We start from the raw sequence: 19,169 nt of genomic DNA, 5'->3' as shown, positions 1-19,169 counted from the left end.
TACCCTTGAAGAGTGTCTGGAACCTTATCAGCCTGAGCCTCCACAACCTGGAACCCACCAAACTCAAGTCAGCCCCCTCCCACAAATTGTGCCTTGCCAGGTGCTTGGCAACCCCTCCTGTTTTTACACCCCTGGGAAGCCAGCAAAAATAAGACATTAAAAAAGGCCCTTCAGGGAGGGGACATTTGACCTTCATGGTCACTGGGTTGTCTTCAGCTTGGTGGGACACAAGTTGGCAGGCCTGGGCAAATCTCTAGTTCAGGGATGGGGACTCTCATGCCTGGGAGGCAAATCTGGACCTACTGGGTCCCAACCAGCCTTCTGGGATTCCCCAAAAGGCCACCCCCCTCCCCCTGGCACCACCCCCTTTCCCCTAACCACCAATTGTTTGGTGATTTCCCAGGTTTTGTGCAGTTTTTTCCCCATTCTAAAAGACTGAAATACCCCTCCTAAGGCTTAGGTACTGGCTGTAAGAGCATTACACTAAAATATGCTGGATTTGTTTGGTATTTTTGGCAACATCCCTTTTGGCCTTGGGCCACGCCCCCTTTGCCTTCAACCCATCCGCCACTGGAATGCAGCTTCTGAGAGCTTCTCCAAACTTCAGGTTGTCCCTTCCACTGAAAGAGGGCCCCCGCCCTTGCTCCAGCTGTAGCCTGCAAGTTTCCAGTGAGGACTAGAATTCTGGTTTTAAACGGGAGCAGCTGAGGCTCTTATTTTGATGAGTTCCATGGCAGCAGATTCTACTAAAACCCATAATTAGACCTCTCACACATGTGAGATATCCAGGGGAGAGTGACCAGTTTGTTTCCCAAAATGCTCTGGCCAACAAGTTGGCCTCCAGGACAAAGGACCTGGCTCTCTCTTTTTCTGCATGATGTGACATATTTTGATCCCCCCCCCCTCTTTCTGATTTCCTAGGCAGCACAGCTTTGCATCTGGCTACCATTGCTTGCCAACCTCAGTGTGTGAAGGTCCTCCTGCAGGTAACCCCCCCAAAAAAAACCCTACCCGCTTCTTTTCTATCAGGGCCAGCCAGGTTTACTTCTGAGGCAGGATTCAGCCCTGAGATCAGTTTTATTGGCAGTGGTTCAACCATGGAACATGGGAGGATGAAAGAAAAGAGTGCATCTGAGGGTGTGCAAAGTATCCTTCATCTTGGCCGTTCAGAAGCTGTGCAGGCCACAGTGTCTGGGTGAAGAGTCTTTTTGAGCCTAGACGAATTTAAGTTTTGTTTTTCCCGCTCCATGTCCACGCAATAAAAGAACACAGTAATGTCTCAATCTTATACACACAGTTACCTGAGACTAGGGATGTACAAAGTGTGTAAAATCCATTCCATCTGTATTTCACGGATTGTCAGGCACTTTTCATTCTGTCATCTGCTCGTGGACAGAATCAATTCTTTTTTTCTTCTTGAATTTGTGGAAATGCGCATTTGTGCAATTCAGCACATGCAAAAATTCACAAATTCCACGAACTGCACATTTTCACCTAGGGGGGAAATGTACATTTTTGGCTGGATTTTTTATTTTCGGTATTTTTCTATGATGAAATTTGCACTGAATTTGGGAAAGTTAGAAAATCTGTCTGCAAGTTCACGGAATCTGCCCCACAGGGGAAAAACTGGTCCACTGCGGAATCCACAGGTCTGCAGATTAATGAAAATCCAAACTCATTTGGTTCCGTTGTGGATTACTCCATCATCCCTACCTGAGACTAAGCCCTATTGAACTGAATGAGACTTACTTACTTCTGAGCAGACATGTATAGGATTGTGCTGCAGATGGTCAAGAGTCAACCAAAATTTTATTTTCTTGTTTTTGGTTTCAATATCTGTCATTTTATTGCTATTTATAAATCCCTGAACATTTTCTAGGTGTATTAACTTTTTAAAACATAGGCCGTGCCCTCAGACTTACAATGCAATAGGCACCATACAAAAGGGGAAGAAAGGTACAGAGAGGGAAGAGGAACGCAAGCACATCAAGATACATCAAGTTACAGAATTGTTTTCATACTGCCCATGTAGAAGGCCACGATGGAACCAGCCCTGCGGTGGGGTAAGCTGGTCAAAGCTGCGGAGAAGCCCTTTGTCCTTTCACTCCTCTCTCTGATGTAGCCAGGTGGAAAGGCTGCTGAGAGAAAGAGTTCTGGGGGAGGAAGAGCCTTCCCTTTCACAACTGTGTTTATCCCTACCCCTGCCCCCCTGCCCCCAGGGGTGTTACGGAGCCTGGACATGTGGGGTCCTGTCCCCGGGACTATTCTCCAGAGCTCTTAGTGTTAATTGATGCCCATTTTTTCTTAGCTTCATTGCCATGCAGGGGGAGATTGCAGCTGGGGGGAGGTGGTTAGCCCTCCAACACAGGGTGATTTTGTATTAACACTCTGTAAAATTTTTGGAACCCCTTTTTTGTGCAAGTGTCGTGCGCCGTTTTCAGGCGTATGTGTGCGAATTGCCCATGAGAAAACTTACCAATTACTCGCTTTTTTTGCATTTTCCCCACACCACTGCCAAGTAATCATAATCGAAGTTCAAATTTGTTAATACACCAGCCAACCAGGCTCTGGCACACTCCCATAAAAAACAAGCCAAACGCATGAGAAAATAAGAATTAAAATAAAGTGAGATAGATCAATAACATCAACATACAAACTTGCGATAGAACGGTTAACGCTTAATTAAGATAACTCTTGGCATACATAGCAGCTCGGTAAGATATATAGGAATCTGTTCCTGCTAATAAAAATACAGTTTTCTTTAAAGGAGGATCATCTCTGATATCGTCAATAAGGGGGTCAAGATACTGAGTTCTTAAATCTGAGTACGAGGAGCATTCTAGGAAAAAATGGGGTAAATCCTCTGTCTTTCTGCAGCTGTTAGGGTGTTCTCTATCAAGTCCACTTGCCTCAGTGAAAACTTTGGCCCAGAAAGCAGCCATTCAATACTGCCTCGAGATAATTTTCCAACAGGCCTCTCCTCTCATCTTAATGGCATATGAGGAAATGAGCCCAGAATCCAAAACTTGCCATCTTATATCTGAATTGGGATTCTCAGTGGGCTACTTGGCTGCAAAGGGCTATAATGGTGCCTGATTGGAAGTTTCAAGGTGCTTCGCTGATGTTGATTTCCATTAGTGTTTAGCTGTCCTTCTAATGTACTGTATAAACCATTTACTGTATATCCTGGGAAACTGCCCCCGTATTTGGCCTCCACTTCTCTGTGGGGCCTCAAGGGACTTCTAACCAGATGCAGACTGAATACTTTGCAGTTGATGGAGGGGACTCCCTGCTACTTTACAAATACAGATGGAGAATGCCCTAATGGCTGTAGGAAGATTAATTGTAATTGAAGAGGAATTACTATTTGGGGATAATCTGGGCTGGGGCGCAAATGAATAGAAGAATTTATTGTATTTGCGTTGATATGGATGAGAAATTAATTGGCTGGCTTTACCTTCTGTGAAATTTAAATAAATAAATCCTAGTAATTGTTTAAAAATGTGAATACATCAATATAAATTAGCATATGAAAATCTTATGCGGATTTGTTTCTTGTAGGCCTGGGCCCCTAAACTTTTATATGTCTAGCAACACCCCAGCCCCACCCCCTCAGCAGATGGAGTTCAGAAGGCTCTCACTGCATCCTCTGAAATGTACACACAAACACACACACACATACACACACACACACACACGGCTTTTCTACACAAGGCACTTATCATGTACGCATCATTCCCTACTCACGGTTGTTTACGGGTTCTTTAGATGACATTGTGACGAAGCATTAAATACCGCATTTTCCCTGCTCTTAAAAAACTCGCCGAAAGTGCTCTTTAGACACAGAAGTGAAACTGGAGGGTTTCACTTCTGTGTCTAAAGAGCACTTTCGGCGAGTTTTTTAAGAGCAGGGAAAATGCGGTATTTAATGCTTTTTCCACTTCGTATTTGTGCAGTTCTCCTATACCAGAGTGCCACCTAGAGGCTATGTAGTGGAAAAGCAGGAAAGGAAACACTTCCTGTAGTGGTCGGAACTCAATTCTGGAATGAAAGTTAAAATAGATAACAGCCGATTAACAGCCTCGTGTAGAAAAGCTCACGCAGACGATGAGCTGGTAATCTGTCTCTGTACACCTCTATATCTATGCCATCACTACCTCTCCAAAACACAGACAGAGAGCAGAGCCAGGTGCCCAGGAATTTTGTCATCAAGGCAGTGTTGTAGTTTGCCTCTGAGGTTGGGCTGGCCCTGCAGTCCCGCTCCACATGTGCACACAAATAATGTGACAATTCCCAGAGCCATAGCAGCTGTGGTAGTCTGCTGCTGCAGCAAAAACAACCAAGAGTCTTGTGGCATCGTAAAAACTGACAAATGTATTATGACATGAGCTTTCGGGGACTGCAGTCTGCTTCATCAGAGGCAGAATCTCATCCTGCCTTAGCAGGTGTATACACACAGGGGTGTAGGGAGAAGGGGGAAATGAAATGCAAGAAATACAGACGATGATATTTACGTACAAACCTAGATGTATATAAAATAATGACAGTCACCATTCACAAAGTAGGGTTGAGAAACATCCAGGAATTGATGGGTAAATTAATTAGCAGCTGGAGTGGGATAAAGATCCGTAATCTTGATCAAGCCATAGCAGGAAAATAGTGATTTCCTGTGATGTGGCTAATAATAGTGTGGTGCCAGCGTGGTGCCGTGGCGAGAGTGTTGGACTGGAGCTGGGAGATCCGGGTTCTAGTCCCCACTCGGACATGGAAGCTCACTGGGTGACTTTGGGCCAGTCACAGACTCTCAGCCCAACCCACCTCACAGGGTTGTTGTTGTGAGGATAAAATGGAGAGGAGGTGGATAATGTAAGCCGCCTTGGGTTCCTTGCAAGAGGAAAAAAGAGGCGGGGTATAAATGCAATAAATAAAAAAAAGTGACAACAGTGATATTATTAATTTTAAAAGACTTAAAATTGTACTGCAGCCTTTCCTGACCCGGTGTCCTTCAGATGTGTTGGATGACAACTTGTTGTGGTCTGGAAAGGCTGTTCTACTAATTGCAGAATAAAAACTAAACCAGACAGGCCTGGGAGGGTGACAGTCTAATTGGCCCTATGCTAAAGGGAAAAGCGGGTGAGGGACAGAAGGGTTTACACCTGCAATGAGGAAGAGTGCTCTATCCTAATTGCCACCCCACACCCTGCTCCCCTCGCAGGAGACAGTTTCTGGGGCCAAATCGTTTTCCCGGTGGTTTTGCAAGAGATACCTGGGAGGCAGTTTCAACACAGAGGTGGCTGGGAATATTAAGCTGGGTGGGGTATGAAATCCAGAGTCGAGGACGCATATGACGAGAGCAAAGGGTGTGTTGTGAAGATCAGGGAAACAAAGGCATTCCTGCTCCACGGCTTGTTTCCCCGATGCTTCTTGGTGCCGGAGCCCGAGGCAAAGAGGCCCAGCTGTCCCTCTGCATGGTAATGCTGCCTCCTATAAACATCCCTCTGATAATGGGAGACTCAGACTTGCTGATTAAGGGCACAATCCTATGCAGGTTTGGACAGGAAAAAGGTCCTACAACTCCCAGCATGCCCCAGCCAGACTTTTTTCCTGTCTAAACCTGCATAGGATTGTACCTTAAGAGGACCTTTAGAAGCAGGGACACAATTATTGTTGTTTCTAAATTCAAAGCAGCAGCTCATGGAACTGACATTGGAGCTTAGAAACATAGGAAGCGGCCTTATACTGAGTCTGCCCCTTGGCCCATCTAGCCCAGTATTGTCGACACTGGCTGGCAGCAGCGGCTCTCCAAGGTTTCAGGCAGGAGTTTTTCCTAGCCTTACCTGGAGATGCCAGGGCTCGAACCTGCAACCTTCTTGCATGTCAAGAGGATGCTTTACCACTAAGCTATAGCCTCTCCTCAAACTTTGACCAGCAGTCAACATTTACATCACCACATACAAGGTTGTGTCTCTGTGTTGTTAGATTCCTGAACTGGAATGGGCTCCTTTTCCTGCAGCCATGGCCCTCTACAGAAATGCATTTTGCATGCCCATCTAAAAATGGGTTAACACCCCGCCATCCCCTGTCTGTGATGTCCCTCCTTCTCTGGTCTTATAAGATAGTTATGAGACAACGGTATATGTGGCAAGAAAACTACGACACCCATTGTTCAGTGCAGCTATGAGAATTGTACATGCATAGAAAAATCAGGAGCACCTGACTGAAAATTAGAGGTTGGTAATGGAGAAAATATGGCAGTGCAAATGTGACCATCCCAAATCCAGAAGGAGAGATGGATTTTCTGTAGAAATACTTTACTCGGACTGAGAAAATGAATGTTAGGATGGAATTTTTATTGCTGGTTCCTAGTGCCAAATCCATCCAACAAGAACATAGTCACTTCTTTTTTTTTTTGCTAACCTGTGTAACTCTTTTCCGTGGAGACTTGCCAAAATCTGACTCGGGCATTTTCAGCCTTTTTCAGCTTTCTGAGGTCATTTTAATTCTAGATGACTTGCTTATAACAGCAAGCATTTTACTCTGTTAGTTTGTACTGCTCCTGGTCAGTTGTTGTGGCTTTTAATGTTGCTACACCTTCAGGATGTGGCAGGTTAGAAGTGTACATGCATGAATGTTAAAAACTGTTTCCCTGCAGCATGGAGCTAATGAAGACTGTGTGGATGGGGAAGATCGTACACCTCTGCACTGGGCCGGTGAGTCCTAAAAGATGAACATCTGATGAACATTTTGGACAAGATTTGAATCCAAAGCCAAATCCTTGAGCAGGACCCAATGGGAAAGTAAGGTCCTAGTCAGGACAAGAGGTTCCCTAGGTTGAGGCTGATCTGCCCCTGTCCTGCTTTGAATAACAAAACAGCTCACAACACACCTCGGGCCTTTTGCAAGTATATTCGCCTTTTGTGACACAGCCCAGGTCTTAACTTGCACAGTTGTGTTAGTGAAGCATTTTTGCTTCAGACTCTTGCGTCTTAATGGGTTTTGCTGATCCATGTCTGCTAGAGCTCAGCTTCTCTAAAAACAAATTATTTTCAAGACATATGAGTGAATAGATAGCTCAGATCTAAGGTCTTGCAAGCAGACCGTGCAGGAGATGCAACTAGTCAGAATAGGCAAAAGGAGCAGATGACATTGATCCGCTCTTGAGCCTTAGGGCGCAATCCTATGCATGTTTAGACAGAAAAAAGTCCTACAATACCAGCATTCCCGAGCCAGCCATGCTGTAGGACTTTTTTTCTGTCTAAACATGCATAGGATTGCACCATTAATCCAGCAATCTGGACTGTCTTTGGATGCTTCTAGACAGAGAGCCCCTATTGCTAACAAACTAAAGTCCTAGAACAGTCAGTCAGTCTTTTCCTCTTCCTTAACGGATTATTTTTCTGGAAAGAAAAAAGATGGAAGAAGCAGGGCTCCATTCAGGAGGGTTACAAACGGAAGATGATGATGTCTGGACCCCCAATGACATTCCCTGGATGAGGCAGTGCAATTGCCCAATAAAAGGGGGAGGAGGCGGGGGAAGGGGTGGGGGGAAAGGAAGCACGTGAAAAAGGGAGAAGCACGTGAAAAAGGGAGTCGTTGTGATCCTGCATTTAAAACAGAAGCAGAAAGCCCCGTTTTAAATGCAGGATTTTAGGCTGGTGTAGAGATGCCCATTGTATAGCTATTCTGTCTTTTCCTCCTTAATGGATCTTTTGTGGAAAGAAAAAAGATGGAAGAAGCGGTAGAAAAGCATGGAAGGGTTACAAGTGGAGGACAATGACATCTGGATCCCCTGTAAAATCCCAGCAATTGGATGATAAAAACCTAGTCTGGAAGCATCCTTACGGTACAATCCTATGCATGTTCAGACAGAAAGTCCAACAACTCCCAGCATTCCTCAGGACCTTTTTCTGTCTAAACATGCGTATGATTGCACCCTTAAAGTCTGAGGACAAAACCTAAAGCGGCAGCCCTAAGTACAAATTTACTACAGAGTAAGTCTCATTGAACTCACTGGGACTTACTTCTGAGTAATTACATGTTTGGCAAAGCTGCATCACTCCCTCTTTAGTTCCTTGTTTTTTTAACTAGCAAATATTGTGTATCATTTATTCAGCATGGAGAGTGCACGCTGGCCAGGAAGAAAGCTGCTGTACAGATACATGTATTATTATGAATATGTTGCAAACACTTTTAATACTGGCTCTCCCTTTTTAAACCCCCTCACAACAGCCTCCTCTGGGTGTGCATCCAGCGTGTTGCTCCTGTGTGACCAAGAGGCCTTCCTGGATGTCACGGATAACGTATGTCGTCTTGACAGGGTTTGCTTGGTGTCTCAAAACATGGTCAGAACGGGACTGTCCTTTTCTACAAGCCAAGATAGTATTAGGGCTGGCTGGGGAGCTGTAGGACATTTTTCTGCCTGAACGTGCATAGGACTGCACCCTTAATGTTTTAATTTCCAACCCAGGGAGGGGGGTGGTTATAAAGAAAAGTAGTTGAAACTACTCTTCTGCTTCAAAATAGTTACATAAATTTACATAAAGTAGTTACGATTACTGTTACTAAAATGTAGTTAATCAGTACTTAAAACTACCTTTTAAGTAGTAGGAGCAATTAAGGGCACAATCCTATGCATGTCCCTATGCAGGGACTGGCCAACAAGATCCCATTATGCCAGTACTTTTCCAGCTGCACTGGCTGCCAGTCCATTTCCAGGCCCAGTTCAAATTGCTGGTATTCAAAGCCCTAAACGGCTTGGGGCCAGGTTATCTGAAGGATGGCCTCCTCCCATACATGCCTGCCCGGCCTCTAAGATCATCTTCAGGGGTCCTTCGCTGTGAGCCCCTGCCAAAGGAAGCGAGGTGGGTGGCTACAAGGAACAGGGCCTTTTCTGCTGTGGCCCCCCAGCTGTGGAATATGCTCCCTGGAGAGGTTCGCCTGGCACCTCCGTTGTGCTCCTTCCGGCGCCAGGTGAAAACCTTTTTATTCTCCCAGTATTTTAGCATTTTAGCTTCCTAGTCTTTTAGCTTTGGTGTTTTAAATCTGTATTTTAAATCTCTGCACTGCTGCTAGCTTTTATTCTGGTTGTACTATTATTTTGTGGTTTTAAGCTTTCGTATTTTTTATTGTTTTAAGTTGCGCTTTGTGGTTTTTGTGTTTGTGAACCGCCCAGACAGCCTCAGCTATTGGGCGGTATAGAGATGAAATGAAGTAAATAAATAAAAATGTTTAGACAGGAAAGAGCGTCTGACAACTCCCAGCATTCCCCAGCCAGCACGGCTGGCTGGGGAATGCTGGGAGCTGTCAGATGCTCTTTCCTGTCTAAACATGCATAGGATTGCACCCTTAGTTACTTTTAAAGTAGTTAGCGTTCCTAGTTGCTCAGGCCAGCCACCAGGTCTGACCTCCCTGTTGAAGGGCTCGACCTGTCACCTGGCCCAGGGTCAGCTCTGGGTTTTGAGGGCCCCCCAAGCAGGACACCTGCCATGGGCCTGCCCCTTGCTCAGTGAGCCGCCCCCATCATCTCCATGGTCAGCGGCTGCCATTCCGCCGGTTCCTCTCCATTGCTACCGCCTGCTTGCTTGCCACGGAGTGCCAGTGACGGTCCCTCCTTCTCTCCAGCACTCTTGGCTTGTTTGATGACACCCCTCCGGGCCAGAGCAAGCATCGTGTGAACAAGCAGGTTGCAGGGGTGAAGAGGACGGCCGGGTCAAAGGGGCTTTTGTCCGTCGGCCCCCAATGAGCTGTGGACTGTCAGCAAATACCCGGCCGTGTCGACGGTTGATGGCCCTGACCTGGCCCGCTGTGGTGCGTTGTTAACAGGCTTCCTTGTTGGCCTGGCTGGTTCCCCTGTGTTTCCCTTCTTTAGCCGGGCCCCCTTAGTGGGGTACACAGACTGAACCCCATCTGACATAACCCAGGTTCAGTGCTAGGGCTGACTGACTCCAGGTTTGACGGGGCCCTGAGCACAGCGTCCCCTCATCTGTCGCCTTGGGGCAGGGCTTACTGAGCTGTTGGGGCAGCACTTTGAGTAGCATTGGGCGGCTGGGTCTCTTTCCCACAATGCTTCAGGGTTGTGAGGCATTGTGGGGAATTTAAAAGGGGGCTGGATCCAGTTGCCGGACACTGCTTAGAATGCTGGGTAGAGAACAGTCAAAGCAGGGCAGGCCGGCCGCAGCAGTAGATCCCGCCAGGACTCTGGGGCCCTGGTCGCTGCCCAAACCTGCCAGGTGCTGAGAATAGCCCTGTTCAGGACCCACTGAGGGGCAGAATCCTGACAGATGGGAAGGAGTGATGGGACCCAGTGGAGACTGGTGGGTCTGATGTGAGCGGGGTGGTGAATCCGCTCAGAACCAGTCAGAACTCCAAAGGAGCTATCCAAAGTGCGGAAGCACCTTAGATAGCTCCTTTAGAGTTCTGACAGGTTCTGACAGAAACCCGGCCCGTGTAGTTAGAGCATTGCTGCTTTGGCTGGTTTTTAAGGGCTCTTTTAAGAACCCTTCCATCAAACAGCTGGAGGGTTTCCTGATGTTTTAAAACCTGTTTTCACAACACGACGAGGCCTAAGGCTCCTTTCTCTCCACGCTTCTCTGCAGAATGGACGGACGCCATTGATGGTGGCCGCTCAAGGGAACCAGCCCGCCATCTGTTCCCAGTTGCTCCAGAGAGGGGCCAAGATCGACCTCATTGACAAAGGAGGAAAGTGAGTCTCTCCCTCTCAACAGCAGGCCAGTGAGGCAGGTTAGGCCGAGGAACGGTGACGGCCCAGTCACCCCATGAGTTTCACAACTGAGCTGGGATTTGAATGCGGGTCTCCCTGCCCTAGTCCAGCTCTCTGACCAGTGCAACTTTGCTGCCTTTTCAATGCAGTCTGGCATCCTGTCCCAAACAGTGGTCAGCCAGATGTTCTGGAAAGCCCACGAGCAGGGCAGGAGGGCAAGAGCTCTGCCCAGTTTTTTGTCCCCAGCATCTGGGACTAGGGATGGGTGAGAAATGCCCACAGCCCGGGGGGGGGGGGAAATGTCCATCCAGAGAGCGGCAGGTGATGGGGGCAGCAGCAAGCAGGCCTGGCATCAAGCCAGGCTGAACCAGGGCTGATGCTAGTTGCCACAACATCCGTTCTTTCTTCTTATTTAAGGAAAAAATTACATGCAGGGGGCAGTCAGCCCAGCTCGTACATGGTTACAAATCTTCATTTTATTATTATTTTTACTTAAATCTATATAAGAATATGTTGGTGTAACACTTATTACTAGAGAGCTACCTGACTGATTTTGCTCATTTTTAAAAAAACTGAGCAGTGTAGATATGCAGAACATTTTGAATGTTCAAAAAAAGTTCAAACCTTGCGCTTTAATAGCCAAATTCATTCAGGCACAGTGCGTGCACGATTCTGCCCTCCGAGGACCCCGCTGGCCCCAATGGATTCTTGTCATGAGCGGTTCTCTCTCCCTCTCCTCCCAGCTCACCCCTTTCATAATGCTGCCATCTTTCTCCACCTGGTCTCCGTCACCCATGATGGGTCATTGCTGAAAAGCCAGCTCCTGAGCCCCGCTAAGCGCAAGGAAACTTTTGGACTTTTTGTGTATCAACATGCACAAGATGGCGCCCTAAGATGGCTTTAAACTGGGATGAGGAAAAGTCATGGAGGACAACATGCCCATCAATGGCTATTAGCCATGATAACTCAATGGCACCTCCAGGTCCAGTGGAAGTATAACTTTGGAGATGATGTGCTGTGGACAGACAAGAAAGGACGGCTAATTTCATAGCCCGCTTGGTGTCCCCATACATTCGGCTGGCGAATGCTGGAAACAGAGATGGCCTCTTTGCTTTGACTCAGCGGGGCTCTTCTTATGGTTTCCTGAATTACCCAGCAGAAATATCCCCTGCTGCTTGGGTGTGATCGTGTGAATGCATCCAGGGATCTTCCTTCTCGTCCACCCCTGTCTAGGACTGCTCTCATTCTCGCTTGCGAAAGCGGCAGCACCGAGTCGGCTGAGCTGCTTCTGCAGAATGGAGCCAACGTGGGGCTGGCTGACAGGATGGGCCACGACTCCCTCCACTATGCCACGCAGGCCAAGAATCGGCCACTGAGGCGGCTGATCCGGAATGCCCTGAAGAAATGGAAGAGGAGAGGTAAGGGGGTGGCCAGAACTGGGAAGTTCCTCCTCAGTGCTTGCAGGTTCTAGACTGTGATGGTGAGCGTGATACCTTGGGGATGCTTTTTTTAGTTGATTAGAGATATTTTAATCAATTAATCTAATCAACTATTTCCTTAAGGGCGCAATCCTATGCATGTTTAGATGGAAAAAAATCCTACAACTGCCAGCATTCTGGGGAACGCTGGGAGTTGTAGGACTTTTCTCTCTCTAAACAGGCATAGGATTGCACCCTAAAAGGATTCCACCCTTAAAGGCAGCCTAAAAATAATTTAAAAATAAAAGTAAAATAAAATGTAAGTTTGCAGCCATAATTAAAAAGGTACCCCTAATTAATTGGGTAGCTGATTTTTAATAATGACAAGTGCTGAAATAATAATCATAATAATCATAATAATATGCATGTATTGAATAGTTACCAACAGTTAGAAGCTGAATTTTGGAACCTGTAAAAACCTGATTAAGCCAATCATCAAGTACTAAACCAATTTTTTTAAAAAATACATAAATTATACTCTGCATATGCTTGCATACTAAACCAATTTTTTTTAAATACATAATTGTACTCTGCATATGCTTGATACGGGGAAGCACCAAAGGGACAATGCTGGACCTTCCTTACATGGTTGTTGTGAAGCTAAAGTGTATGGAAATGGGGCAGAAAACCCTGAATGCCAGTCTGAACTCCTTGAAGGAAGGGCAGGATAAAAATGCGACCAATATTTTGTTTTTATCTGTTCGTTTAGTTTCCAGTATTCCATCACACCTTTGTGTGACCAGAAAAACAGAACCCAGGATGGGGAATGGAGAGGGAGAGGAAACAGGCTTAGTTGACAGTGGGTCGAGTCACCAGGGTACAATTGTCTTTCATGGTGTGTCTGATTATGCATATTTATTTATTTAAAATATTTTGAGCCCGCTTCTTAGCCAAAATGTCTCCCAGAGCAGTTTACATATAGTTAGTCAAAGAAGACAATCCCTGCTGGTACAGGCTTACAATCTAAAATGATGCAACACGCAAGGGAAAAGGAAGGGGAGGGAAGAGGGGAAAAAATTAAGTCTTCCTGCGGGGTTGGTGGAATGGCCATACGTCCCCCCCAAACACACTTCATCTCCCTCTCTCCAGCCCGCTGGAATAGCTGGTGGTGACAACTGAGTGAGGAGGGGCTTTCCTTGCCAGTGGTCTTCATCATGGCTGGTGGAGTGGCCCTGCTTCCACTCTCATCTCCCTCATTCTGTTTCTCATCTCCCACGTTATTTATTAATTATATTATATGTATTAGTGAGTGAGTGTTAGTGAATGGTTGCCATTCACTTTTATGGGGGAAAAGAAAAAGTTTCACTTCAGGACACAGTCATGATGAGAGCCTAAGGAGAGCCGAGCTGCATCCTGTTTCCCAGAGTGGCCAACCGGTTGCCTCTGGAGAGCCCACGAGCAGGGCATGAGGGGAGAATCCTTCTCCTGAGGTTTGCTCCTCAGCAACTGGCACTCACAGGTAGACTCCCTCTAAACCTGGAGGCTCCATTTAAAGGCATCTAATGCGGGGGCCATCCCCACGTCTTGCGGGAGTGAGTTCCATTGTTTAACTATGTGAAGGACTTCCTTTTGTCTGCAAAAGCGAGCTTCCACCAGTGGTACTGGGTGGACCCAGTGGCACGGATCCTGCAGGCAGTTGCCGTTCCACTAGTCCTCACAGTACAGAAGCTGTTTATCCCACCAGTCATTGGCGAGGACGGGGTGAGATTATATATTATTACAGAAGTTCCAAACTCCACTCAGCCTCAGCTGGTAATAAATCAAGCCAATAGATTTGATCAAGGGGGACCAGTTTTCATTAAAACTATTACACTGTTGTCTACCTTTGTTGTTGTTCAGTCGTTCAGTCGTGTCCGACTCTTCGTGACCCCGTGGACCGTAGCACGCCAGGCCTTCCTGTCCTCCGCTCTCTCCCGGAGTGTGCTCAAGTTCATGAGGGTTATATAATGATTGGATTTTTTGCCTTCACCGGGCCCCACCTGTTTCATGCTCTTGGTGGCAGCACAAAACTGGGCATTTGTGGCACAAAAGAGCACAAAACTAGCACAAAACTTTGGCACAGGTTGGAGGTAATATGACAATGGCTGGATCCACACCGCGTGCCTTACTGATACGATCTCCGTCATGGGAACACGATATCCCTCTTGCCCATTTATACCTAGTAGCACATGCAGTGACGTCTCCTGCGATATTTTGGATAATACAGAATAAAAAGTGGGAAATAATGCTACAGAAGCGGTATATGGAGTGTGTAATGTTCCCCAACTGTTATCAATGCACTTCAGTGCCAATAAAAAGCACTAGTACATCTAGCCAATGTTGGGTTTTGTGTGTGTTAACTACGAACCCGTGTTTGACTGAGCACGCTCCGGGAGAGAGCGCAGGACAGGAAGGCCTGGCGTGCTATGGTCCATGGGATCATGAAGAGTCGGACACGACTGAACAACAACAACAACGCAGTTGTGGGTGGCAGCACAAAACCCGGGATTTGTGGCATAAAACAGCACAAAACTGGCACAAAACTTTGGGAAGTCTTTGCAGGGGATACTCATTTGGGGGGTTTGTAGTTAACAGAGCCCAGTTCTTTCTGGTGTGCATACTTTCTCTAGTCTGTAATATGTAGCCTATAATACCCTTGCTGCAGTCATCATATCAAATCACACACAATCCTTGAAACTTTCTCCTTGTATATTCTTTGTGTAAGCCCAGAAATGCACACAAGGATTTGAATGTACAAATGCCTCTGCACATTCCATTAAGTACAGAGGTGTTCATGGACTGAGGTATCATTGGGTATCAGACCAAAGCCATAAGGAGGGGCATTTTGTTCATATAACGGACCGTGGCAATTCCACATGAATCCCTGTTGTGGAAGCACTCCTGGCCAGAAAGGACTTGAGGCAGAGTTAGGTTGGCTGAGCGTTTTTCATCTAGGAGTAGCCTCAGTTTACTTGGCTCAGATCTGGTTTCTCCATTTCCACAGAGCAAGGACTCGATCATTCATCGGAGGCTGGTTCGCAGGTAAGAAAGGGACCGCTAACTTTTGAACAGGAGATTATCGGGGTGTGTTTGTCTCGTAGTGGACATGGCAACTGCGGCAGCCCTGTTACTTGAGGGTGGTGGGAGCGGCAGCATGGCAGAACCCACGCTGGGAGGGGCATGGCAGACATTGCCAGGCCTGGAGTCATCTAGGACCCCTGTGGACAGCCACTGCCATAATTGACATGCAGATCATGGATGTCCTCCAGAAAGCAATTTATTCATTTTTAACAAGGTTAATAATGGATCGTGTTGGGTGCAAGGGTGGTGCTAGGTACCTAAAAGATCCGAAGCTCAGGCCCATGGGACAAAAAATCGCACCAATTTGCATCTGCTAGTTTACATATGCAAATATATATGATTATAAATAATTACTATCATTTAAATTTTACAGAAGGCAAGCTTGTTTACCCGATTCCAGGACAGAACCGTGCAATGTCCCAAATCGTGCTTGCGTAAAACTTCCCCTCCATGCACCCACACTTTCCCTTCGTCTTTCACTAACTATTAACAAACATAATAGATAAGATAGTTCAAGGATACAATCCGCCTCTGCTGGATCTGTTGTGTTCACGGGATCTGCTGCTTCACAACGGGGCTTTGGCACTTCTCAGGATAACCCCCAGAATGAGCAGAAATGCTCATTTCTGGTTTGGGACAGGTGAGCGAAGCTGTCACCTGCCAGCTCCGCTGACCTGCCCCAATAGAGAAATTAGCATTCTGCTCATTTCAGGTTATATCCAAAGGATGCGAGGTGGGTGGCTACCAGGAAGAGGGCCTTTTCTGCTGTGGCCCCCCAGCTGCGGAATGAGCTCCCTAGAGAGGTTCGCCTGGCGCCCATGCTGTTCTCCTTCTGGCGCCAGGTGAAGACCTTTTTATTCTCCCAGTATTTTAGCATTTTAGTTTCTTAATCTTTTAGCTCTGGTGTTTTAAATCTGTATTTTAAATCTCTGCACTGCTGCTAGCTTTTATTCTGCTTGGACTGTTATATTGCAGTTTTAAGCTTTCGTACTTTATATTGTTTTATGCTGCACTTTGTGGTTTTAGTTTCTGTGAACTGCCCAGAGAGTTTTAGCTACTGGGCGGTACAGAAATGAAATTAATGCAATAAAAACAATTCTTAGGAGCGCCAAAGCCCTGGTGTGCGAGCGGTGGGTCCCGCGACCACATGGGCACCATAGGATGCTACCCAGTGTTTTTAACTTTGTTGGCTCGGGTTGTGTCTCCAGGTCCCATCTGAGAGCGGAAGAGAGACAGACGTCAGTAGCCTGGCCCTCCAGAGCGAGGGAGGAGACCAAAGTGATGAAGAAGAGGAAGAGGATCCTGAGTTGAAAGAGTGGCGTAGCAGATACCGGGAAGAGAAGATGAAGGTCATTCAGCTGGAGCTGCAGCTGGCCCAAAAGACGAAAGAATGCGACACCCTCTCGGAAGGATGCAAAGTGATGAAAGAGCGGGTGTGGGACCAAGTGCAGGAGATCAACCAACTCCTTCCGGAGGGAGATGACAAGAGCCAAGACTGGAAGGAGCTGAGCCAGCGGTACAGCCACGATGCGACGGAGGAAGACTATTACCTCAACCTTTTGGCGGAGCAAGTGCAAGAACTGAAGAAGAGGAGGAAGGAGCAAGAACTGTCCAAAACGGCGGCAACACAAGAAGTCGGAAAAGAAGAACCTAAGACGGTAGTGGCCCTTGGACAGCCAAAGACTGTAGAGGAGAAAATATGGTGGCCTGGTGAGGAGGAGGAGGAAGAAAAGAAACGACATGAAATGGAGCTGAAGCGGCTTCAGGCGGAAGTCGTTGCGGCCCTTGAGGAGAAGGTGAGCGCGACAAAGAGGGTGCAGGAGATGGAAGGCCACATGGAGAACATGAGGGCCGTGATTGGCGTCTATGAAGCTAAGAAGAAGACCCAAAGCGGGACACTAAAGGAACTGGAGGCTCGCGTGCTGGAGCTGGAAGGTGAAAACGAGCAGCTCCGTGGGCTGTTGGCAAAGCACTTGGGAGCATGTGAGAAAGCAGGAAAACCTGAGAGTGGATTTGCCTGTGAGAAGGTGTCTCGGTTCCTTACAGAGATGGAGGAGGCATATTCCAGAGTGCAGAAGGAGAACTCTGTGATGGTGACTGAAAATCAGGCCCTGAAGCAGGAGGCAGAGGAGACCCTCAGGAGCAAGCTCCAGTTCCAAGCAGTGCCATCAGGAGCAGTGAAGAGGAGTGTATCTGCTTGGAAGAAGGTCGTCCTGGGCCTAGAGTGTGCCCTGGCTAAGCAGGAGCAGGTCAACTCCAGCCTCTTGGAGAAAGCGAGGCCTGTTTGGAAAGCCATTTTGGCCCCTCCGCCAGGAGTCGTGGTTAATGGCAACAGGCATCCTGAAGAAGAGAATGGTTTCTTCCGGGGTGAGGGAAAAGTGCCACTGGGCAACTCTAAGGCCCTCCAGAAGCCAGAAAAGGATGAGACAGGAAAGAACCAGCTCCATGATGGCTCCGTTGAGCAGGTCAAACTCAGGCCGAAGCCTGACATGGCAGAAAACAAGGCCCGCCCATGTCGGAAAAGCTCCGACCTTGAAAAGGAGGTGTGGGATCTCAAACAGAACAACGGCAGCCTCGTGAAGGAACTGGCACAGCTCAGCAGGGAGAGGGAGAAGCTACAGGACGAGCTACGGAGTTTGAGTTCCCCCAAAGACAGCCCTTCTCAGGCAGAGGTGACAGGGAGCTTGGTGAAAGAGCTGAAGCAGACGGTGGATTCCTTGTCCCAACAGCTCTCCGCTGAGAAAGACGAATCAAGGACGCTGCGTCTGAGCCTGGAGGCCCAGAGGAAGGAGATGGTGATGGTGAGGGACAGCTTCCTGAAGAAGATGACCAAAGAGGCCAGCAACATCGGGGGTGAAAACTTTGACAGCTGCATCTTGAAGGAGCTCCACTGGAAGCTGGACAATGTGGTGAAGAAGCAGAATGAAGCCCTGCAGCTGGTGTCAGAGATGGAAGAAGAGAACCACGCCCTTCAGGCTGACCGGACACTCCTTGCTGAACACAACAGCCTCAATGCCGTCACGGCGGATGAAAAAGCCCGGCAGGACATCGTCGTCTTCGAAGCCTCCGATGCCGTTGGAGACAACTTGAAAGTCAGGCAGCGGATGAGCGAGCTGGAGAAAGGCCTGCAGAAGTTCAAGGAGGCGTTGGAGGTGGCCTGGGCCTCTCTGGGTGGGAGAGGCAAAGAGGTCACCAAGCTGAAGCAGCTGCTTGACCAACTGGCCACCAAGATGGCCGAGCTGCGTCACGAGGAGGAGGAAGCCCTCAGGAAGCACGAGAAGGTCCGTGGCATGCTGTCCATCAGGGCTCAAGCCCTGGGAGAGGAGTTGGCAGCCCTTCAGGAGAAGTACGAGGAAGCGAGTGGAGAGGCTTCCCGTCACAAGGAAGCACTTGCCTCCGAGAGGCAGAAGAACGAGGAGCTCCTAGCTGAGGCAGCGGAGCACGAAGAGGAGGTGGAAGAGCTGAGAGGGAAGTCTCAGATGATGGAAAGTGCGGTGGAGAAGCTGAATAAGAAGGTAGAGGAACTGTCCAAGACCTGCCAGGACAGAGAAGGGAAGGTAGGCGGCTTCTGGAGTTTCTGCACAGATCTTCTAGAACAGGGGTCCCCGACCTTTGAGGATCAGTGGAGAGAATGTCATGGCTGCTCTCACAAAATGGCTGCCATGGGGGTGGCTGCCCAGTCATGAAATGGCTGCCATGGGGGTGTGGCATTGCTGGTAAAAAAAAACACCCGTTTTTCCGAAGGCAAACTGGTGGTACTAAAAGAAAAGTAACTTGCCCAAGAACCTACGTACAAGGCAGAGGTGGGATCTGAACTCCAAAACACCAAATCACTATGTTGAACCCAAATAAAAATGGCACTTACTTCGCGGCATGTCAGCCTCCCAGTTAAAAAAATGATTTAAAACCGT

At 47.7% G+C, this 19,169-nt stretch overlaps 1 protein-coding gene across 3 annotated transcripts in view; it reads left to right on the top strand.

Annotated features, from left to right (window-relative positions):
* The window catches only part of ANKRD35 (ankyrin repeat domain 35), a 38,017-nt gene that overhangs the window by 10,888 nt on the left and 7,960 nt on the right, over positions 1-19,169 (top strand). For 2 of the 3 annotated variants that reach the window (XM_084824660.1, XM_084824661.1), the window contains exons 4-10: positions 922-986; positions 6,653-6,710; positions 8,230-8,300; positions 10,596-10,702; positions 11,954-12,138; positions 15,182-15,219; positions 16,467-18,815. In XM_084824660.1, the coding sequence (XP_084680786.1) occupies positions 922-986; positions 6,653-6,710; positions 8,230-8,300; positions 10,596-10,702; positions 11,954-12,138; positions 15,182-15,219; positions 16,467-18,815 (2,873 nt within the window). Of the gene's footprint in view, positions 1-921; positions 987-6,652; positions 6,711-8,229; positions 8,301-10,595; positions 10,703-11,953; positions 12,139-12,907; positions 13,034-15,181; positions 15,220-16,466; positions 18,816-19,169 lie in introns of all 3 variants that reach the window. The other variant, XM_084824662.1, reaches the window with a different exon arrangement.

The sequence above is a fragment of the Heloderma suspectum genome, chromosome 17 (genome assembly GCF_057233095.1).
Source record: "Heloderma suspectum isolate Gila_16-S chromosome 17, 16-S_ref, whole genome shotgun sequence".
Classification (NCBI taxonomy): domain Eukaryota; kingdom Metazoa; phylum Chordata; class Lepidosauria; order Squamata; family Helodermatidae; genus Heloderma; species Heloderma suspectum.
This window is presented reverse-complemented; position numbering and strand designations above follow the sequence as displayed.